The sequence below is a fragment of the Motacilla alba genome, chromosome 4 (assembly GCF_015832195.1).
Source record: "Motacilla alba alba isolate MOTALB_02 chromosome 4, Motacilla_alba_V1.0_pri, whole genome shotgun sequence".
Lineage (NCBI taxonomy): Eukaryota > Metazoa > Chordata > Aves > Passeriformes > Motacillidae > Motacilla > Motacilla alba.
In genome coordinates, this window is record NC_052019.1 from 46,452,105 (window position 1) to 46,475,960 (window position 23,856).

The 23,856-nt window shown below is 39.0% G+C and overlaps 1 protein-coding gene across 6 annotated transcripts in view; it reads left to right on the plus strand.

Annotated features, from left to right (window-relative positions):
* COL25A1 (collagen type XXV alpha 1 chain) overlaps nucleotides 1–19,598 on the plus strand; it is a 298,274-nt gene extending 278,676 nt beyond the window's left edge. For 5 of the 6 annotated variants that reach the window (XM_038136317.1, XM_038136318.1, XM_038136316.1 and 2 more), the window contains 6 exons: nucleotides 2,321–2,374; nucleotides 3,537–3,563; nucleotides 4,300–4,353; nucleotides 10,051–10,137; nucleotides 12,980–13,018; nucleotides 13,771–19,598. In XM_038136317.1, the coding sequence (XP_037992245.1) occupies nucleotides 2,321–2,374; nucleotides 3,537–3,563; nucleotides 4,300–4,353; nucleotides 10,051–10,137; nucleotides 12,980–13,018; nucleotides 13,771–13,773 (264 nt within the window). In that variant the 3' untranslated portion in view covers nucleotides 13,774–19,598. Of the gene's footprint in view, nucleotides 1–2,320; nucleotides 2,375–3,536; nucleotides 3,564–4,299; nucleotides 4,354–10,050; nucleotides 10,138–10,580; nucleotides 10,659–12,979; nucleotides 13,019–13,770 lie in introns of all 6 variants that reach the window. The other variant, XM_038136321.1, reaches the window with a different exon arrangement.
* The last annotated feature ends 4,258 nt before the right edge of the window (nucleotides 19,599–23,856 follow it).

Below are 23,856 nucleotides of genomic sequence, written 5' to 3' on the forward strand. Positions count from 1 at the left end.
AGTAGCTAAAGTGCATTGTCTTTAATTTTGTTAAAATATTTCTCACCATAGCAATGTTATGAAATTTCCCTATCTATCCTAATGGAGACACAAATTATTCAGCTTTATGCATTCAAATTGTAAGTCATATTTGTCCATGATTCAGGAGACTGAAGTGAAATAGGAGGCAAAAACATACATTATGGTTTCTATTCTTTGGTCACTGATGGATTGTCTCACAAAAAATTTTAAAGAAAAATCTTGAAGTTTGCCAATATCTGCTACCCTGAAGGAAATTGTGATGGTTGAGGGCAGTGTGCTCATGACAGTTGATTAATCTCATATAATCTATGAACATTCAGGACCTCATCTAATCTTCCAAACATGTTTCAGCATGTGCTTTGAATTGGACGCAAAAAATTCTGAGATACAGTTCTCCAAATATATTCTTACATAACAGATGTGGTTATTTCCTAGACTGATACATTCAGTATTTTTATGTCTGTCAAATGTTTAGCAATATTATAAGCCTATCTTGAGAGGACTTTGTACAGTCATCTTGCTGTTGTGGATTAAATATAAAAAAAAGGTGCTTAACTGTTCTTCACATATTTCAAGTACTGATCGAAGAGTTCTGTAGCTCTTACCTACATAGGTCAGCACATAGTTTCTTCTTAGCAGAAAGCTTTAAAGCTGCAAGGGATTTCTTGTTTTGAAAATCAGCTGTTTCTTCCCAATACCTCCTATTTTCCTGCCAGGGCATCCAGCCTACATGCTGCTCAGAAATTAGCAGGCTAGTAGCAGAATCCAGAAGGACCTGACATTGCACATCTCATTACTCTAGACTAAAGCAAGTGCCCATCTGAGTAAAAATATTAAGTATTTAAAACAGATCAAGTGTCAGTTACTCCAACAAACTCCTTATTGCTGGGATTATTCAACCACAGGTTAAGATCCTGTTGGTCCTGGTGCCTGCTTTTTTGTATAATTCAGTCAATGAAATTTAGAACATAGCATCCCATTTTCAGAGCTGTGCCAAGTACTTGGCTGTTCCAATGATCAACATTATTAATTAGGTATGCATCTACATCTCTGTCTTGTGCTTTCAATGATAGAACCATTAATGAATTAATAATAAGTAGTAAATAACCCAGAGGGTGCTGTACAGAGAATTCTCTGATGAGCATAAGTTCAGCAAGTGCTAGGATGAAACACAGCACCTGTGCACACCAAGAGTTTGGAGGAAGCCTTATGTTAGGGTGTGTTCAGCAAAGGGGGTGACAAAGGAATCCAAGTCACCCTGCATGGCAAATCCAGAGTAGGAGCTTTGAAAACTAGTGGTGGTCAGGATTATTTTCTTTTATTTCATCAACACTTCAAGCCATTTAGTTCTCTCCAGACAGAAATGCTTTTCTGATGGATTTAATTCAGAAGAACAGTCTGAAACAAGACTGCTTTCCACGCCTTCTTCCCAGCCCTGACTCCCTACCAAGCTCACAGGGCTTGTGCTTGCAGTTACACAGGCTAGTCCTGGCTGGCTTGGGAAGCTTAACTTCATATCAATCTTGGTAAAGACCAATTAGAGAGCAAAGGTGATTATTACTGTCAGCCTGAAATCCATTGCCTTGAAATTCCATTCCATTTGGAAAAGTTTGCAAAATTAAGCTTGCAAAATTACTTTGGCCGCATCCCTCTGGAAACTGGTAATTTTTCCATGGAATTTAGTGCAGAATGAGATCAGACTTCTGGAGTAATCTCTGTACTTGTTTGTCTTGCATATTGTTACAGTTGTTTTGATTTTAATAAACCAGGGTATTTGCATCACTTATCTAGAATCCAGGAGAGGATTTAGCAACATAGCACAGTGCGTAGGATAATCTTCACAATGTCACTGTTAATAGCATTGCCTACTTAAATCAAGCTTTGACTGACACATTATTTTTGCCTGTCACTGTGTTGCATCTCAGCTGCTGTGTGTATTTACAGCTCGATGCTGTATATCCTCAGTTTTCATTGCAACTTTCTCATTTACTGAGAGGAACATTAAGCTGTCAAAAGCTTACACTTGACACTGGTGCGTGTTCAGTTGAAACATGTTTTCAGTTACTAAGGTATTTAGAAATGAATGTGGTATCATATGCCTAAAAAGTCATTCTTCCTAGAAAGAATGGTAATACACACCTTCTCTTTCTCCCTTAAACATTTAATGAAAACAAATGAGCTTGGATATTTTTCACTCAAAATACTTAGGAATGCATAAACTTTAATCTAAAGCACTTGGTAGAGATAATTTCTAAGATAGCCAATGTTTTTGTTTGCTTGTTCTGTAATCTTTTCTTAGGGTGAGAAGGGAACTGTAGGTGACCCTGGACCCAGAGGACCATACGGCTTGCCTGTAAGTTGCACAGAGTTTGTACACACTGCACTTTTCATCCCTCCCTGGTTAAACTTTGTGTGCTTTATGGCTGATTTTCACCTAGCAGTAGAATTAGTTGGAAAAGGCAGAGATTGATAAGAAGCCCTGACAGTGCAAGGTCAGTGTTCTGTGTCTCACTCATGGGTTTCTACCTATGCACATAAAAAACCAGACCTGACATGAACCAGCAAGAGAGAGGAGATGCAGAATGCAGGTGCTGCTGGTTCAGAAGCCTTTGGCCATCAGCTGCCTGGGGACCATGTGAAAGTCCCAGGAGTTCAGGAGGAACTGTGGAAAGCTGTGAATTTCTTAAAGTCAGTTTGCTGCTTGGATTTCCATACTGCAAGGTTTCTTCGCCATTATGTTTTTGTTTTGTTTGTTGCTTCAGAGACCCGTTTTGTTTTCATTTCTGTGGCATCTACTCACAAGTTATGTGAGAATTTCGTTGTTGCTCATAGGTGAAATTTCACTCTTAGGTGAAATTATTTGTTTTAAATCAATAAATTTCATTCTGTTATCCATTTCTAAAATATGAGGGAGAACTTCCTTTGGCCTGACAATGATATCCCCAATAAAATCAGTTGACTTTCCCTGTTTACACTGCTAATGACTGGATCAGGTGTGTACATATAAACAAGTCTGTTCTGTACTTTGACGCAAGGAAAGTCATGTAAATGTGCTTGGCCAGGCACAACCAACCTTTCCAGGAGACTTTTAGTGTTTCCATACCCTCTCCAGTCTAATCCATTTGATTAATTAATTTAAGCTGGAATACAGACCTGTGGTTTAATTGGATCCATTTAATTAGATCAGGAGTCAGTGGCTGGAGACAGTTTTCAGGCTCCATGGAGTGTTAAATTAGCTTGCCACGCATTTTTATGTGAGGGTCACCTTTGTGAGTTTTTTTTTTTTTTTATAAAATCCTATTTCTCTTTCCCATTCCTGCAAACTAAAAATAAAATTTTATAGATTTTTTAGCTGGTTTTGTATTTTTAGCTTGCTCCTGGAATGTGCCTGCAAACAAAATTTTACAGTCGAGCAAAATTTTGCAGCCAGGTTATCAGTTCCTGGAAATGTTAAATGTGGGCAGCATTGTCCTTGTCTGAAGGAAGCTAATGCAGTTCCTGTGGTTCTTTGGCAGGGCAAAGACGGCGAGCCTGGCCTTGATGTAAGTAATGTGTGTGACCAGGGCACCCTCAGGGGTTGGTAAGAGTCTGCCAAGAATCCCTTATGGAGCACAACACCTTTGCTGCCCTTTAGCGTGCATGCAGGAACTGCAGAGTGTGCTGAGTGCTGTGTTTGCTCTTTCTCTGTGGTAGAGAGGACAAAGATTGTGCAATGTACAGCCCTTATCGACAGACACCCCCAGATAGTCATGCTTAGCAATGCCAGCACTTGGTCCTTTCGATGTCAGTAGGCTGAAAAAATGCTTGCTAAGAAAATGTTCAGACGACTCATTTGTAGAAGAACAAGGAGTCACTTAGCACTTAGCTAACTAAATTTATTTTAATTAAAGAGAATCATTCTGTAGCCTGTAAGGGATATGTTTCAAAACATAGTCTCTTTCCTTGGCACGCTAAAAATACTTACTGAAAGTCCTTTTCTGTAGTCCTACATTGATATCCCTGACTTGGAGGAGTCTTTTTAAGAATGCACATATGCTATGTAGCATGGATGATTGCTAGTTAGAGTGGTATGATTTCCTTCTGTAGCTGCCAAAATGTCTCTACTACCCTCTGTGACTTACTTGTCTCACATGCTCTTGTGTCTGTGCATGTGTCCACACATAATCTATGTACAGAGCATGTAGTGAAATCATCTTTTGAGGTTTTCCGGGAGTAGTTGAGACCTTAATCTGCATGTTAATAAAAGTCAACCTATCTTTGTCCACTTTGTTTTTATAGGGTTTCCCTGGTCCTCGAGGAGAAAAGGGTGATATAGGAGAAAAGGGAGAAAAGGTGACCACAGTGTTCATAACTGTTGCTTGATTCCTCAGCTAATCACTTCTGCTGTCCTTATGCTATGAATTGTCTCATCAAAGCTTACCTTTGTTTTTACTGTGTGCCAAAAGGCAAGTCACTGATACATGCTAGAGCAAAATCATGAAAAGCCACAAAAATGTATGTACAGAACTAGAAATACCAGTGTCCAAAAGCACAGCCTTTTTTTTTTAGGCTCATTTTCTCCAATCCATCCTGCACTTATTGAAAGTCCTGAAATGTTTAATGCAGACATTAGTTGTTGTGACAGTGATTTTATACTGAAGAGCCCAGCTCTGTTCCCTGGCACTATTTGCACGCTAATGGTTGATGCTAGTGTAGCATGCCTGTACAAGCTACCTGTTCCACATGGAAGTGTTATACAAGTGTCTAAGACAAGAACTGTTTGAATTTTTATTTTTGGTAAGGTTTTATTTGCAGTTAAGGACCTTGTGATACTTGTGGATTTAAATTGAATCATATATTCTACCATTCTGGTAAACCAACTAGACAGTGAAGTTAACAGAAACAGCTGACTTCCTTTTCAGTGTCCACTCAGTGACTTGGAAATCTGTTTAGTAAAAAGCAATGCAGGACTTAATGTGTGTGTAAAGAAACTTCATGAGCAAATCTCTTCCATTTCTATCCAACACAAAGCCCAGCTGCTGAAATTGCTGAATTAGAACTCACACCAAGCCACTTAATATAAAAGTCCATACATGCAGCAGATGATTTTTCTAGCTCAGACCAATGTTCTTGTCAAGCTGACATACGCAGGTTAGGCTGGATTAATTTCTCATTATGGTGTCCTAAACAAGAAGCAGGGCTAAAATGTCACTATGAGTGTTAGAGTTCATCTCCATTTCTTAATCTGGTTAGGCAAAACACTTCCCAAGAATGCATTGGGAAAGGGTATTATGAAATTCTTCCTTCCCTTCTGTCCCTTCCTATATTGCTCTTTCTGTGGAACTCAGAGATCACTGGTAAGGTACTGATTTTGCAGAACAACAGTTTTTAAAGCAGGCGCTCCATGAATATTATAAAGGCAGTGTTTGACCTGGCAGAGTAATCACAATGAATGGTGAGCCCTTGATTGCTCTCAGAATACAAGTCTGTCTGCCACCAGTGAACAGCTTTTCTCCTTGAGAGCAGCTGTCAGTGGAAAGGTGTAACTGATAAGTGCCAGCTCAGAGAGGTGATGGTCAAAATGCGATTTGTGCTAAGTGGGAGTTAGAGCAGGTGCCAAATTGAGTCAGCTTAACAGTGTGATCTCACCCTGGGATACATTCAAAGAGTCGTGTCCAGAAGATAAAAATAAGTAATTATGCCTCTCTAATCAGTTCCAGTGAGGTTGCTTGAATACTGCAGATGGTCTTTTGAGCCTCACAGTTCAAGAAAAAAACAGAGAGTAAGAAGCTGACCAAGCTGGCAGGGGTCTAGGGCAAATACAACCAGTAGCAGAGGGTGGAGGTGGACTGGCTTAGTCTGACAATGGGGTGGCCAAACTACTCGAAAGGGGAGATAAAAAAATAATGGAGCAAAACTCTTCTGGGTAATTGCAAATGGGGAAACACAGGACCACAAGGTGCTCCTGAGAGGTTCAGAGCAATTGTTCACAAGGAGAACAGCACAGCACTGGGACAGTGAGTCCTGAGAGGGGTCTGGACCCCTGCCCGAGGAGCACTGCAGAACGTGGTCTGGTCTGACCTGACGTAGGGCCAGGAATCTTCCTGATCACAATGGCAATCTTAGGCAACCTCCAGAACTCCCTTTCAGCCAGACTTTGAGTCTGTGTTTCCATGCACAGCTAGAGCAGATAGGCAGACAAATTTCAACCACCAGAGCTCCAGAAGATTTCTGGAAGAAAAGATGGAAAGCTGGTAAAAATCTCGCTTATACAAATATCATGTGAAAATGGAACAGATGAGATTCAGCACTCAGGATGTAAAAATGTTTTCATGTTCCAGAGTCCAGCATGCTGCTTTTGGATATGAGACTTGATTCCCAGGGACTGACCAGATAAGTCAAACATGGGACTTCCAGTTGCAAGGGAGTGAGGGAATGGTGTGTGGCACAGCTACACCCTTTTTGGACTTCAGCTGTGATTTAGGCTGCCTGTAGAGACTTGTTCTCTTGTGCTGCAGGACGCATCTCCTGGGAACTCTGGTCCTCCATCCCCCTACAAATTCATGAAAAGGCAAATCCTGTTTCCTGAGGAGAATGCATGGGATAAAGTAGTTAGCAAGTCTGTTACATGTTTAAAAAACATACTGTTGTGTGGACTTTCAGAAAGAGGATTAACAGGAAGTCTGTAGGGCAGAAATGGAGATTGAATACCTGCCTTGAAAATTCCCAGAGTATTTAAGGAAACCTAGGAGGCAAAGGAAGGCCTTTCCCACTGAAAAGTCACAGAAGATATAGCTGAGACCTCTGTGGAAGACACTTCCATTGCACAGCTTAAATGCATTTTTCCCATAAATTAGGGAATATTTATATCATGCAAGCAAACTTATTTCACCAAAATTACTTGTGCTGCATCAGTAGTTCATTTTCCAAGTAGAAAGCTGACTCTCAGAAGATACAAAGCAATACAATTAATCCAAGTTCTCATTATAATAATTTTTCGGTGTTCTGGTGGTTTTCCTTATGTAAATTACAAATTATCTATGACCAGATTGGTGTAACAGCACCCATTTCAACAGATAAACCATTTTTGTAATAACAGATAAACAAGTTGACCATCTAGCTTATGGTTTCTTGGTTTTTAAATATTTCTACAGTATTGGCTATTGGTCTGACAGAATACAAATTGAGATTAGTGAGTTTCTAGTTAAGAAACTTAAATTGCACTCCAAAAATACATATAATTATGAACATTCTAAAGAGAACCAGTGGCACTTCTTTCATAGACATGCAGGGAATAAATCTTTATTTCTTAAGTTTGAAATGAGGTCTAGACTGCTGATCTGTGTTGTCGCCCATCAGTAGTTCTGCTACAGTGAAAGCAAGTCAGTGTTTGCATTATGTCTTCTTAATATGGCTGTAAAAGTATTTTAAAAAGTGTTCTAGCTGTAATTACTCACATGAAATTGTAGTCAAGGAGCACTCATCACAAAAAAAAGGTTTGTATTTTCAAGTTGTATGAATAGAAAAGAAAGTCCTTTCAAAAACGAATATGCTTTGACAAAAGTTAGAGATTGTGTTGCGGGGAAGGGAGGAAAGTGGCCCCTGGTCCCAGATGCACAGTTGTGACTGTTGTTATGTATTTGACAGAGGACTATGGTGTGTCTGAACAGAGGATGAAAAGGCATTATCCTTTTCCCCTACACTCTGCACTGATGAAAATCTGTGCATGTGAGGATTGTAGATTGTTCCAACCATAATGTTGCAGAAGTGCCAGTTTTTTATTTCTCTAGGCACTGAGGAAGGACAGAAAGGAGTTGTTTTTTTTTTATCCTCATGACATGTAGAAACCCCAGAACTCCTGTGAGTTTCTATAGTTCAGGATGAGGAGTAAAGATCAAAGATTAAAAAGAAAGAACTCAGTCTCTGGAAAAAGTAGTAAAGTACCCAGGAAATTCAGACTTTTTAATACACAGGTGACTGCAGCATTGGTTTGAGCAAGATCATAGATCTGCCTGCAAAACTGGAAGTTACCTAGTTAACTACAATAGTTACCTGCTGGCTTTGTAAAACAAGAAGTTAAAGAAACAAAAAATCTGAAAAGTTTAAAAAACAGTCAGAAACCAAACTGTGCTGTTCATTTTCAGAATCCTTTCTGAAGTATGTCCATGCTCTGTGCTTGCATACACTCATTGCAGATATATTGGTGCTACACTGAGCACGAATAAATAGCATAGAGCAATGAACTCTGCTACATTGTCATCTTTGTAGGTTTAAGAAGGAAATGTAGGCAATTTATGGTTCTTTTCTTGTGAGGATTTTTTTACATCACAGTCTTATCATTTGGTAAGGATCTTATCATTGGTGTCATCTGGTAATGTCTGAGTTGCTGTTTTTCCAAATATTATCCTGTGACCTTTTGGCACACAGAAAAGGTAGACAAGTAACTTAGCTTCTATCATGACATGGATGCAGTATGTTTTGTTTGTGGAACATTTTGTTTTATTTGAATGTGTCAAGTATCCTGTTATATTAAATGACTAATGTGCTTTCCTTCCTTTTTCATATATTATTTATATAATTTTTTTAAGTATAAAAAATATTTTTCTCTATTGCTAATGGATTAAGCCTTTCTGTACTGGTGTGGAACAAGTTGAATGTCTATTTAATAAGCTTCACCAAAATCCGTCTGTCTTTCCAAAGGGGCATTCCTTCCTTCTCCTTCTACCCTCATTCCTTACAATTCCTCTGTCTTTTTTACCCTTTTCCTCACAAATTAAATCCTCCCAATAGCCACAACCTCACTTGCTGGTACTCCAATGTTATACTAATTTTCCTATGACTATTTTTCCCATTTCTTTGTGATATCCTGATTTACTCATCCTTCCTATCCCATTTTTACAATCCTAGTCCAATTTGTTATTTTTTTAAGTGATCCCTTTTTGATTTTTGTGAAATTGAGAGCAACCTGAAACTCATTTACCATTGTGATCAACTGGTGTGAAATCAATTATAAAATGAACTCTCTAAACCTCTTACACTGCTTGAAGGTGAGGTCATCTTTGCAGGTGGCTTTGTTCAGGGGCATCAACTAATTTCCATGAGAATGAAAACATTGGAAGTTTTGCATTTAAAAAGAAAACTCAGGGTGAAATCAAAGGAGTGAATTTTGGTAAAGCAAATAGATGAAACATTGCCTGCAAAAGACAGAATATTTGAACGTTGAAATGCTTAAATGAATAATCTAATTACCACTTCTGGTTACTTTATGATACCAAGACAATATGAAATTGTTGGAAGCGTCATAGCACCTCTCCATCAAGCAGTTTGAGTGTTTTGATTCCTGTAACAGGGTTTGAAATGGTCGTGTTGTATTTGGAGTAACAGCAGTGCACCCTCAGTTATGTCCATGGGTTTCTGTGGACACCACAGAGAACAGGATTTGTTCCAAACTCTTACCAGCGTGCAGAGGGTCAGTTAGCAGAGGATGCTCCTGGCCAGGTTCAACCTTGATGTGACACCCTGGAAGCTGACGGAATTGAGTCAGTCATCCCTGTGGAGCATCTGTGCCACAGGTCTTTTGTCAAAAGACTCTGCTGATGGATTCTGCTCTCCCAAAGTTACTTCTGACTAGTGGCAAATCCTCTGGGAAGCTGACAAGTTCAGCTTAGTGAGCATGTACCTTTCAGTGCTATCACTTATCAACAAAATAGGAGGCCTCTTATTTTGGACTGCAGATTGGGGGGATTTGCAGATTTGCCTCTGTCTCAAAAAATCAATGATTTCAAGCCCTGTTCTAGGTTTCAAAACATTCATAATATTGATATGAAATACCAACACAAACTAATAGAGACTGATTGCAGTTCTTGCTTGTGATCATATAATTTATTTTTCCACATAATGCACCATCCAAACCTGAACACAGTGGTAAGTGTCCTTTCAGCTCTCCATTGGCTTAAAAAGAAAAAACCCAAACTTTAAACCCAATCTTTCTTTAATGTTTTTTTTTTCAAAAGAATGAAACTTGTTTTATCCAAACCGTTGTATCCACAGGGGGAAAAGGGAAAGAAAGGCAAAAAAGGGCCTAAAGGGGAGAAAGGAGAACAGGGTGCTCCTGGATTAGATGCACCTTGCCCATTGGTACGTCTCGCTTGTGTATTGGAAGATCAGTCATCCTGCTGTAAACTGATGGAATAAGAAATGAGGGGAGAGGAACAAGCACCAGCTACTGTGTAACCTGTTGATCTTTGTTAACACAGCTTCATCTCAAGTGCAAATTCTGGAGCAGATTTTGTAAACCTCCTAATTGGGGTTAAAGCACCAGACTTAAGTCCTTTGAAGTCTTAAGTTTGTGAGGTTTTGATAGTGGATTTTTTGGTTTTTCTTTTTTTTCATTTTTTTCTGCAAAATACATTGTAAAGGAGCCAAATTTGGAATGTGCCAGAATCAGTACCCCACAGGTTTAAGTCATAAGCAGTCAGCTTGTTCCTCTTGCCTCTCTGTTGTTTTTTGTTCACTCCATTTAAGTCAATACTGAAGGCATTTCCTTGACAGTAACATTGCAAGTTAATCTTTACAAACAGGGATTCCGTGGAATTAAGGGGGAAAAAGGGGAGCCAGGCCAGCCTGGCCTGGATGGGCTGGATGCCCCTTGCCAATTGGTACAGTATTTCTCTTTCCTACCAACCCTGCATGCAGTTCCTTTGTTTGTAGTCAGCCATTCTCAATATAAAGTAATGTTTTTCTGAGCTGGCTTGACATTTTTCACATAACACGTGCATGTGCATGAACAAACCAGCTGCTTCAAGTGATCATAACCACCGTGAGAGAACACATGTTTTTGTTGACACCTTAAGCCTAACTCTCAGCAATTTGCTCCCACATCACCTGGTAATTTATAAGTTTGTGTCCTTCCCACATTTTCCCTGAGAATCATTGGTTTGTTACTTTCCTTGCAAAATACCCATTGCCTCACTCACCCTGAACCCAAGTTGTAGAAATCCAGCACAACGTTCACCTCTAATCAGGTCTGATGACTTCTGTCTGCACTGGCTCAGTTCCACACCCTGGCCTGTCCTGTAGCTACTCTGCACCCTGTTCTTCCTCCCAAATCCATGCCATCTTAGGGGCATGTTTTCACAATTTGGCCTAAATGAGAATCACAAACAGAAGGATGTAAATACTGTTTCTAAAAATCAAGGTTTCCAGTAAGCCAAGCTGGAGCTTGGCTTCCAGACCATTCACAAATAATGTTTGTGGTGTTTGGCCTGTTCATCAGGGTATTCAAACACATCTGAAAATAAAAAGCTTACCTGATATTTGTAAGAATATAACAGTCTGCAGCCCAAACCCTCATTGTCTTTGTTATTTAATGTCCTCAATTTAATGGTCTTACCCCTGGAACTTACCCTCCTGGAATACACACAACACTCCCCATCCTATGCTAGCATGAATTCAAGTTCCCACCTATACTAAAATGCTACTTCTTGACCCTCTCCCTTGTACCAATCTGGCAACAATGATTTTTATTTAGTGGTAAAGTAAGTTGGAACTCTTTTCCATTTAAGAAAGAAAACTCCGAATGAATAGTACATACACATTTCCTAAAGATACAAGGAGGATTTTCTTTTTAATTGTTCACAGTAAAATTTGATCTGCATGTTCTGATACTGTTTGGTGGTTAAGCACGGTTCTCTGAGATGAATGTTAAATTTAAGTGGTTGTATTTTGACTATGGCACTTCTATTTGAAGTCAATTGCTTTTTAATTGTAAATACATAGTCCATTAAGATTATTCCATAGTCCATGTTGTTTGCTTCCAATTAATGGTAACCATATCTCATATTTTGTTGGGGATAATCAAGCATGCTTTTGTAATTTAAAAATGCTTCTCTGTCTCTGTATTATCATTTGTATCTCAAGATTCACTAACAATCATTGATGGATCAAAAACATTCTGTTCGTGGAAAATTGCTAGAATAAGTTTTTTTAGCATGCAGCACTGTCTCTTGTTTAGGCAGCCAGTAATTCACACCAGACCACATGCAAGTATATTAAAAAATCCATATTAACCATTATCTTCACATGTAGGGTAACATTAAGTATTGGTATTCTAAATTGTAAGAAATCTAAAGGCCTGATTTTTTTCTGCTTATGCACAGTCTAGTTACATTGTATGTGCTCCTAATTCTGAGCATATAACTCCCTGAATAAACCCTGGGCAGCCATGTAAATCAGAATTAGATCCACGAAAAACAGTGTGACTCTGGTCAAAAGCTGGCCCTGATCTTACTGGATGCATGGAGATACATGAAGGTAAAAAATGATACATGAAAAGGAGTGACTCTTGCTAACATGGTAAGCAATTAGATGGCCATATTGTCCAAGCACTGGAATAACCAGTGGTGCTGTACTGCCCTGCTTCCATTGCTGATGTCTTCTTCCACTGTGGCACTCAAGGTATGTTCAGGCCTTAGGATTTCACTGCTTCATTCAAAAACTGATATTGAAAGTGAAAAGATCCTACTCCCATTCGAGTCTTGCTGTCTTATCACAGGGTGACCTTTGAACAAGGGGCCCATAAAACATAATACTCTCCAGATAAAAGTGATCGTTTTTTTTTTCTCACTGATCTTGTACATTCAGATACAGATTATTGTGAATAAAACAGCTTATATTTAAAATAACATGTAACCTGAGCTCTAGTAGTAATGACAAACTGATAAAGAACTGCTAATGGTTTAGAAAAAATAATCTGTATGGCAGAGGAGTGCACGTATGTATTTACAGAGTAAACCTTCCTGCCTTTGGCTTTTCCTTCACTTTGAGAATAAGATAGGAAATAACTTAACTGGTAGCTGCTTTTTAGATAGAAGGTAAAAAGCTGCTTCAGCTATTCTAACAGATGTTGATGAAATATCTATCCTGGTGAACTTACTTATGCTCTTTTTTTTTTTTCATCCTTTTACTCCCCTTGAAACAGGGTCCTGATGGATTACCAATGCCTGGCTGTTGGCAAAAGGTAGGATGGGCAGAGCTTTTTCTTTTCAGGACCAGTATGTCCTTAGAACACAGAAATGCCTGTCACAATCATACTGAACAGTATCAAGATACATTTCAGAGCCTCCTAGATAGACATGTCCAGCAATGCAAGATCAGACCTCTCCATGACAGTAGTTCATGTGATATGTTGTAATTTATGTAGAATAATTCATTGAGGCAGTACTGTAGAAATAGTTGGCATTAGTTTTGTGAAAACTCCAAGACTTTTCTTTTTTCATAAGAGGACTCACACATCCTTTGGTTTCTGCAGATGATCAGTGCTTCCTATTAATTATAAAAGCTCATGGATGTGGCATTTTTGTCAAATATATCTGTGGATTTATTATTATTTTGGTTTTCTGGGATACTGAGAAGGACAGTGTATCCTGACCTTTTCTTTGCCTTTCTTTTCTATTCTTCAATAAATCCTCATGGGTTTTGTGTTTTATGGCAATATTAACTGGTGACATTATTTTAGTAAAGATTTAACCTAGACAGCGCTTGATTTAAAAACATAGCATTCAGAATAATTTAGCTGGGGGAATACTGGCATATAATATATCAGAAAACATGAAGCATAAGTGAAATCCTGGGTGTATTTATCTCTGAAGAATAGTTGGTGCTGAGGAAATAACTATCCATATTTGCAACTCTGCCTTATCTATGATTTGTAATAGATGTCTGAAATATCATACTAATTTGATTAATCTGTATCTCTTTTTGTCTCTGCAGTGATGAATCTAACCTTACAAGCATGAAGTTGTGTATATAGTGCTCCACTTTTTTTTATTTATAGTTGAGAACTGAAAATTTGATTTTACAAGTCTGAGATATGTTTACATGTAGCTGCTTCTACTTGTTTGCAATAGTCCATACGTACATCTGTTTTTCACCTACACCTGCAGTTAGATGATACAATAACTGCAGGATAAACCTGCAAAGATTGTCTCTCTAATGGGAGAGATCTCGAAACAATGATCAATAATAGAAATTAATATTTCTGTAAATTCTTATATTTTGGCTTGTGGATGTGCATGGACAATGAGTGCCATGAACTAGTTTACAAGAAATTGTGACCAAATAAGAGCAAAAAATGCTATGAAATGTACTGTACCAGCTGCTGTTGGAGTTTACTGACTTGGCTTCCATGTCCATCTTAAACACGTCACTGGTCCATGACACCGCATCTGCTCGTATGAACTAAAAGCATGAGTTTGTGTGCCAGACCTGCTTGCTGTGTGATCATGAGTGGCTGTTGACGGTGACCTTTGATTCCAGCTTCTGAGTCATTTCCTTTTGTCATCTCAAGGGAGTCACACCATGGCTCATTGCTAAAAAGAGATAAACCAGAGGAGCGTAGAAAGAGGCCTTGAATTTTTGGGGAGTAGCATTCCAGCTGCAGGTGGATGGCTTCCATTCTTGCGGGATACTTGGCCCCTTTGATCAGAGAGGGTCCCGCCTGTTGATCAGCGTCGGTTTGCCTTGCACTGCTCACAGTCGTGAAGACATTCACGGTAGGCCCTGTCGAGTCCTTAATCAAGAGGGACAGAAGTTTGAAGAAGAAACCAGACTTCTCTGTGGGTTGTTTGAAAAGGTTACAGAGGTGCTGCAGGGATCGTTTGATGGCAGACACCGCCTGAGACCAGACGCTTCTCAACCTCACTGGAGGATGGACAGAGTGTATGCACTCTGCATATTGTATTTTGGGACTGCTGAAGGAGAAAGCACTCTTGAGGTGGGGATGAATCAGATCATCCTCCAGAGGAGGATAACAATGGAACTGACCAGAGATGTATGTATCATGGTGTGGTTTTCAGGTTATTCACTTTAAATTACACTAGCTGAACTTCTAGCCTAGCTGAACTTCTCTATGGGAATTTGGAAGCAATGGTTGGTTTTGTTTTCATGTTTCTCTGTTGCCATAAAGAATGCATTTCAATAATCTATTCAACATTTGTGATGACGGCATTGGAGAAAATACTTTCAAGCCACAAATTCATCTTGTTTCAGTATTAAGAGTTTTTATTTCAGAGTCTTTGAAGCCTTTAAGTCTAGTAAAGAAAGAGTTTATTTTTATGTTTCATAGAATGATGTATTCATCTTGCTCCTTTTATGTTGTCATGGTGATTTTAGTGGACATTATTGCTCAAAAACCATTGGTGAGAAACAATTCTGTGTGATTATCACTGCACGCTTGTCACCACGCTCCACTGTTGAATGTGTTGATTTTTCTCCCTTTCTGTTCAGATGGCTTTCTAGAGAAACATTTCCTTCTCCACTTTTTTTTTGTTGCTAGAAATACATGATTTGTGCACATTTGTAGTTTTGCCACGAGGTATTTTTTACAATTTTGAGTCTTCATATGGTGCACTGAAGTTAGTTTGAGAGTATAATTTATGAGAAATGGTGCCATATTTGGCAGATGGAAATTCTTTTTATATCACTTCTGTTCCTAATGTATATAGCAGAATCGTCCCGTTTTTAGGGGGTTTTTTTGAGAAGTTGTCTTTCATATGTAGACCAAAACTAAAGTTGAAGAAGAGAGTTTGTCTCCATTCGTATGAGGGCACCTTATGCCCTTCTTGGAACGCACATTTTTCCTTGCTCCATCATTTCTAAATCATGTGAAGATGGGGTCACACTTTTTGTATTGCTTCACAATCTCAGATCAATGGAAATGCCGCTATAATTGAATATTTCTCTTTCTTTTTGATAAATCTTTATTGTCATTTTGGTATATTGGAGTCAAACCCAGCTTTTCATTGAGGAAAACCCAGATTTTTAAAGCAAAAAGTCAATTTAGTGGCCTCCAATTAGTATTATCTTACTAATAAAAACAAAAATCTCACACTATACACTGAACACATATGTATTTTTACTGCTCAATTCCCTCTTTCCAATAGTAAGAAATAAACAAGTGTTCACAGATATAAGGAAATATGTTTTGCTTTCCCTAAATTTTCAGAGATGCAAGTATCAGCCCATTAGAATAGTGATGATTACAACAGTGAAAACCTTCAGGAGGCACAGACAGGATATAAAACGTTACCAGAGAGTTACAGCAATAAATAACACTACTGAGAGCCTTTCAGAGGGAGGACAGGAGCAGCAGCATGTGAGCTTCTGACTTGCCACTTTCAGCCTGCTTGTTGAGGCAGCACTGTCTCAAAGAACCAGCAGGCTGGGTGAGGAGCAAGCTCCTGCCTGCCAGAAAAGAGTCACTCATGTCAGTGTCCTGACTTGGCACATTTGGCTGGGTGTATGGTAGATGTGGAGACCAGAAGCTGAATGTTTCAGAAGATATTGAATACTGGCAATCAATACAGTAAGATGAAATATTTTTAAAGGTCTTTCAGAGTATTTTCATGCAGAATCAAGTAGGATGTTTATTATCTGGCTAGATGATTCAGCCACTCCATGTTGAGACTGTCCACAAACACAACTCATTTAAGAAATAGCAACAAGATAAATAATGCTGATAAATAATTAGCACTTCCTTTTTTTTTTAATTTATTTGTGTTCCTATGTTTTTTAACTGCCCTCTTAGCATCCATTTCTATATGCACCAATAAAGCTAGCAGAGCTTTGTCCATGGTTTTGTCATTCAGGAAATAATTAGAGATGCTACTGTTAAATGTTAGTCAAAACTCAATTCTCCTTGAACTCCCTGACACCGAGACCCTACTGAAGAAACACTTAAGCACCTTCATTTGCTTTCTTTTCTATCTTGTAAATTAATTTCTTTAATAAATTTCCATCAGGTAGGAATACTTTTTTTTTTTCAAATAATCTTACTTGGCTTTTTTAGCCTTTGTGTTTTTCGGTATCATGAAATGTTCATTCCTTTTAAATAACTATGAGTGAGCAGTAGATAAACAATTTAATTTGAATGGTTAAACTACATACATAGATTTGGCATTAATACTTGCATCTCAGATTGAATTGAAATGAAACTTAAGCATATCTAGAAAAGTTGCATGGTCAGTACAAGAAAAAAAAATAATTTGGTTTAATATTTCATCAAGAAAAGCACCTTGTGAAGACTTGCAACGTGTTTGTTTTGTTCAAGAAGCAACTATTTTTGGTGCTAGTATATATTTTTGCTTTTGATGGCAAAGCTACAGTTTGAAATGCCAGTGTGTTGTTGTATCTTTTAGTGGCATTCCTCCAGATAGATATGGTTTGTTTTGTTTAGTTTGTGACAGGAACAGTAGTTCCTCTACCAGTCTTTTCAGTTGTAGAAATGTGTAGTGGTATTAGTCTACACAGTTTCTATATCCCTGACTTTTCCAGGTATGATTAATCCTTGTTTCTTGGAGAGTTTTCAGTATTTGTTTCATATGAAGTTTTGTAATTATCTGTTACTCTAGTGCATTAAAACCACATTGTGCAGAAGTCCTGCTACAGAGGCCACAAATCTTTTAAGCACTGTATGGAATATGTCTGACATACATGGTCTTTGTCTTCATACTCATGGACTAACTATGGGAAAGCTTTCTTTCAGGATGCTTTGGAAAACTCTTTTTTTTCCTGAGATGAAGCATGAGATGTTAAATCACAGAACGATGCTACAATGTCTTTTTGATTTATATTTTTATTTATTGCTGGTCGTGATGTCATATTCTGATAGTGTAGCAAAGCAGAATGATACTCTTCATCCAGCTGTTTGTATATTCTTTTATTCTATGGTGTAAGTAGTCTGAACGAGTTTCAGAACGATCAAATCCATTTATCTGCACATGTGTAGAGTTGGAATAATTGTTAAGGTTGATGTACGGTGTGGAAAGTTAGCTTTGGCCCCGCTGAGCATCGCACCCGTGGACAGGGTGCGCGTGACTGGTTATGCCACGAGAGAGACACAGCAACCCCAAATGACATCAGCAGGCCTTTGCTGGGAGGGTGGTGCTTGCAGGGCTGGGGGCTGTGCCAGGATACCTGGCTGAGATCCTGGATCCCATGGGCTGTAGAGGGAGTTGTCCCACTGACCGCCCCAGAACTGGGATTGCAAACCTGGCTCAGCCTGCCAGGCTCCAGCCCTGGCTGTGCCTCTCCACCTGCAGCAAGGACTGGGGACAGAGATGAGTCCTCTCCTTGCAAAGCTCTTTGAGACACTCAGGAGGAAGGACCCAGGTGTTACACTTTGTAACAAGGGGAATATTACCACCTTCAGCAGTGGCGTTTTGCCTAAATCACGGCTACTTCAGCAAGATCTGCAGAGATATTGTCAGCCTATTTATTGAAAGTGGTGAAAAGGTTCAAGGCATGCAGAGGTTGACCCTTCCCTTCAAGTTTCCTGATATCTGCTACTTGGCCATTTAATTGCATTTTTAAATCTCTGTGTTTTACCAAATGAGATTCCTAAATTTTCACACTAAAGACTCACACAAAGTGCATCTGCAAAGATAGTGGTCAAAAGAAAGTCTGATTTGTAGTCATTGTAAAAATTCTATTTCAGTGACTGGAATTAAAACTAACACTGATTTTTCTTTTTCTTTTCTGCCATTTGTTTTTATGGATGTCAATGTTGCTGTAATGTACAAATGAAGGTTTTCTTGCACCCTCTGTTATTAAAGTATTTTACGTGGTGGTTGGATTCATTAAATGCAGTTAGAAACAAGTGCCTGCCACCATCATTTCTGAAAAAGATACTCTACAGAACAAATGGAGTTTGTATTTTAAAAGGGATTTGGAGTGTTGTTTTTGTTTCATTTTGGTTTTGAATGCATCCAATTATCAATGCTGCTTGGAAATTGAATTTTCTTTGAAAGCAGGGGGCCTTAACTTAACCTGGGACCGTTAGTGTTTTACTTGTTTCTATTTTAAAAAGAAATTGTATGAACTTCCCAGATCCCATTGGTACTTGCACACTTCCCTGAAGTATTATGGAGAGTTGGGTTGGTGGAAGAATGTTTTACATATTGTTAACATATATGTGGATATTCTTATATTATTGTACATGTTTGGGAAAATATCACACAACTTTAAAAATGTTGCTAAGATGTATGTATCTGACTTTTTCCTTTGGAAAATATTATATATTTTTATTTGTATTTTTTACTTTTTTAAGTTCATCTATATGTGCCGTTATTTTTGTATTGCAAATTGTGTCATAAATGAAGTAGAAGAGATAAAAATACAAAGAAAAGTTATTTGGCAAGGATTTCAGTGTTTGGGGGGGAAATACATGGGTCAGCATCATATTATCAATACTAGAACTATTTTGAGTGTCTTAGCACTGTAAATATGTCACAAGACCTCTTTTGATGAGTAGTGTAAAGAATTGCAAGGTTTTAATCACCCATTTTAATTTGTTATTATTTACCACTTTCTTGTGGCCACTGCTCTGGACTTAATTGAAACCAATCAAACAGCATGCTTTTGTTTTTATTATTAAAATTTCTCCTTGTTTTTCAGTTGAATATTGTTTTGTTTTCTTTCAGTTTTGTACTTCAGATTTTGTTTCTTGCTTGTGAGAAGTTGATCTTCAGAATTATTTTTACACTATTTATGATTTATTTTCATAATGTAAAAAGTGTGTAATTATTAAAATATTAATCCAACCATTGGTGCTGATTTTGAATAGCTATAAAGTTCTTTATGTTGATGCAAAAAACTGTTCTAGTCTGTTTTGGATTGGAAAACGTGTGTGCTGCTTTGTGCCAACCTGAAGTTTGAAGTCTAGACCAAGTTGTGTCAGATATTCACACAAAAATCAGGGCCTCTGCCACGTGTGCAGTAAGAAAACTCACCTTCCTCTTTGTGTTCTTAGTGTGTCTTTCCCCTTCAAAGCAGTGTCTCTTCATTATCTTTTCTAAACAGCCAGCACAGGATGTGGGCATCCACAAATTATGTAAGGAAGAAGCTTTGCTGCAGAGCTTGGAGCCTTTCCTCACTCTGGGAATGTTGCAAGGATCTGTGTATTCACCAGAAGTTGAAACTATTGCTTAGGCAAGTTCAGAGGCCCCCTGGGATCTAAAGAAATAAAGCTGAAAATCACCAGTCTCCCTTTTGTGTAGCTCTGAAGGTGAAAAATAAACCTGAACTGCTGAGAAATAAAAATGTGTGCAGGCAGCATCACAAGTAACAGTGCAAGCTAGAAAATGTGAGGGTCTCTTTTCAACAGATCTAGCTTGTTTTGTAATAATTATTATGTTAATAATAATTATTACAAAATGGTATATTTTTAAGCTCTCTGGTTTAAGAAGACATACATTTGCAGGAGTCTCCCTGAACAAAATACTTAAAAAGCAAAAAAAACACTGAGGAGCAGCTGTAATTTCTTAAACGCATTATTTAAATATTTGGATTTTCTAAATCCCAAAATATTTCAGACAAACAGAACACGTTTACCTTTCCATCACCTCAAAAATGCAGTCACTGCAGATGGAGGGAATTGTAGGTGGAGAGGTTTGGCCTCTCCTATTAACTCTTGCTAATCCCCATAAATGTCCATTAATCTGTCTAGCTCTGTTTTAGACTCTTGGAGGGGCTAAAAATATCTTTGCTCCCTTTCCAGGATGGGGTACTTCCAGCTTAATGTGCTATGCTGTGCCAGGCTGAGCGTGTGGCCCCGAGGGCTGCAAGTGCTGCTGTCACCCCAGCTGGGCAGGCCTGACCCAGGTGATGTCCTTGCTTCAGCTGTGGCCACTCTTGCCCTTTTCTTGCTTCCATCGTTCTCCTTTCTTCTGCTTTCATAGAGAAATGCAGTTCTGGATGTCCTGCCAAAGCACAAACGTGTGTTCTGAGCTGCTGCCAGAGCCAACACCCCCTGGGCTTCCCATTCCGTGCTTTGACAGCATCCCTGTTATTTTTCACTTCTATGCTCCTTTCAGGTGCTTCAGGGCCAAACCTCAGGTAACCAATATCCTGGAGCCTTCACATCCTACTGCACCCATGGAACATGACTTTTCCTCTGGCATTGCCTGCTATTCACATGCCTCCTTCATAATTTTGTGATGTGCCAAAGCACATGCAGGACTGCATGTGAAATGCCTGCCAGTTCTGCCTCTTTATTTTTTTTAATGGAGCTTTAATTAAATACCTAAAGGCTATTATGCAACTCTGCCTTGTGGAGCTACTAAACCTGCTAATCCCTACCCAAATAATGCAACAGAAGTGGCTTTTTATGTCCTCTTCTCACAGAGCTTCACCTTGTTCCATTACAATAACACATAAATGTTAAAAAACGAACTGACAAAAACAAAACAACAAAACAAACTAAGGAGCTGACAAAGCATTTCATGTTCCAGCAAGTAGTAACAACTGCACCCAAATAAATATTAAAAGAAAACAAGGGAATGCCAAAACATAAGTCATGTTGCTGCAGGGTTCTGTCTTCCCAGGGTTAATAATTTGTCTTTGCTTCCATTGGCTTCTGGAAATTTCCAGCTGCAGGGCATTCTACTTTTCCATCTCCTAGATGTAGTAAAAAAATACATTGGTTTGCTACATATATATATATTTGTGTACATATATGTATGCGTATCATACGTGTGTATATATATATGTACACACACATAGATGCATATATGTATATATGTATATACATATATATGTATATTAATGTCTTCATGTGTCTACATGAACATATATAAATGTGTGTATATATATATATATATATATATAAACCTTTAGAGTTCAGAAAATACTGTACACAAACCTCTTCAGAGAGATCTCTCTCTGTCTGCTAGTGTAGTTCTACTCAAGCTGCTTTAGTTTATCTTCCAGATCAGAGGTGGACATGGCTTCTGTCACATAACCAGGATGCAGGGTTTTTTTCATGTGCTTACACCAAGACAGAATGTTCAATAGCTAATAAATATCCCGATTGTTTTTTTATGTGCAGGTTACAGCTTGACTGAGTTTCCAAAGTGCCCACACCTAAGTGGAGCTGTCACGAGGTCTTTCTGACATCACCTTTGGCTGCTCCCTCCTGGAGCTAACAAGTATCTGGTAACTTTTTGCCAGCTTTTAGGATCTCCCTTCTATTTGTTATATTAAAATCGTTGTGAGGTAATTGATTCTGGTTGAGTTAAAGCTGATAAAAACAAATGTTGCCAACACACCCTGTGCTTAACTGACTTGGGGCCCTGCTGGACCGGTCACTGCATGAACTCGCAGGCAAGTCCGTTCCTCTTCCAGAGCAAATGCCAAGCAGCTGCCTGTCCCTGAGAAGGTGCAGACAGCTATGGTTTGTCCATCTTTAAATTTCTGCACTGAAACAGCTCTTTGGTGCAGATCAATTTCCACAGCAAATCCATCTGCAGTGGGTTTACTTCTCAGCATTCACCAGCAACATACTGTTTTTCAGAGGAACTCCTTTGCAGTTACATAGGTAGCCAGAGGCACCTTACTTGAATACTTTGGGTAACTGTTAGAAATATTTTCTCCTTTTCATCCTTCATGCAGGAAGCCAGGCTTCTGATTTCTGGTACCATGCCAGGACAAAGCCCATAAGCAAGCGTGGAAGAAAGAAAATCAAAATGTTTATAAAGACATTTTTGTAAAGCAAGATGGAGTAAACAGCATGTTTGGGTTTGCATTTTTGGTTTCTTACTAAAACACAAGTATTTTGGAAAAGAAAGAAAAGAATCTATTGTAATCCTGCTATATATCATGAAGAGATAGCGGCCAGTATTTACTGCTTAGCATTATGAGGGCAAGTGGTGCTGCAAAGGCCTGTGTCTGGGTCAGGATCTCTGCTAATCTTGGGAGAGACTCCACACATGAGAGTTGGCAGGCTTGCTGCTGCTTATAGCATCAAAAGAGCATGAAAGAACTATGAGCCAAGAGGGAGGGATATTTCCTTGATTGTTAAGCCCCTTTCCATGGCTTTAAAGGAACAGAGAAACAATCTCCCTCTTCTACTTCACCTGCCACTTCAGGGTTTCCTGGTCAGGTTTGCTGTTGCTTCAAGCAGTTACTAAGCTAGTATGAGCAAACTTGCTTTTGCTAAACCTGAAACAGAAGCCCTGATACAAGGCTGTCAGTGCATGCTTCTAAAGAAGTAGCAGCACAATATTTTGCATATACCTTAAATCTGTTTGTGGCCCAGGGTTTCTGCATGAGCAAGATGAGGCATATCAGCATAAATAGCTGAGATTTTCTAGTGTTGGCATCGGCAGCAGCCCTGGAGGAAGGGACAAGGCTGCGCTCAGCACCGACAGAGGGCAGGCAGCAGCCCGGTGTGGGAAAACCATCTCTCCTGAGATGCCTTGGGACACACAGGCTTGGATGCTGCCTGGCCCAGCCCTTCTGTACACTGCTGGGACACAGGGATTGCTGCTAAGTCAGTATGTAAGGTGTAGTACAACTTGAACTGCATCTACCCTGTGCTGAATAGCATTGCCCACTTCTCAGAGGTGCGGGCAAAAAGGAAAAGCATTGCAGAGAGCATTCCTGACAGACTCTAGCCTTGGCTCTGTTTGGATGTTAGCAGATCTAAATGCATGTTCTCTTCTTGAGGACCCATCAATGAATTTCATCACTGCCTGTCCAATACTGCCCTAGCTGACAGTTTTGGCAATTCCTTTATGTCTTTTTATGTCTTTCTGCCTGGACAAGGCACTGAAGACAGGCAGCAGCTGTCTCTGCTGGGATATAGAGGTGGAGCTGCTATGACTTCTGCTATTCTGTTGGCTGGTGAGGCAAGGTTTCCAATGGAGCAGGAGTATAGAATGTCAAAGCTTCAAATTTAACACTGAGGAAGCTCAAGTAAATGACTAGATGGAAAGAAGTGCTGTCTAGAGAAGAAGAAAGGTGGCTTGCTGGCAGAGATATTAAAAAAAAAAAAGTAAAAATCAGGAAGTGTGTTTCTTC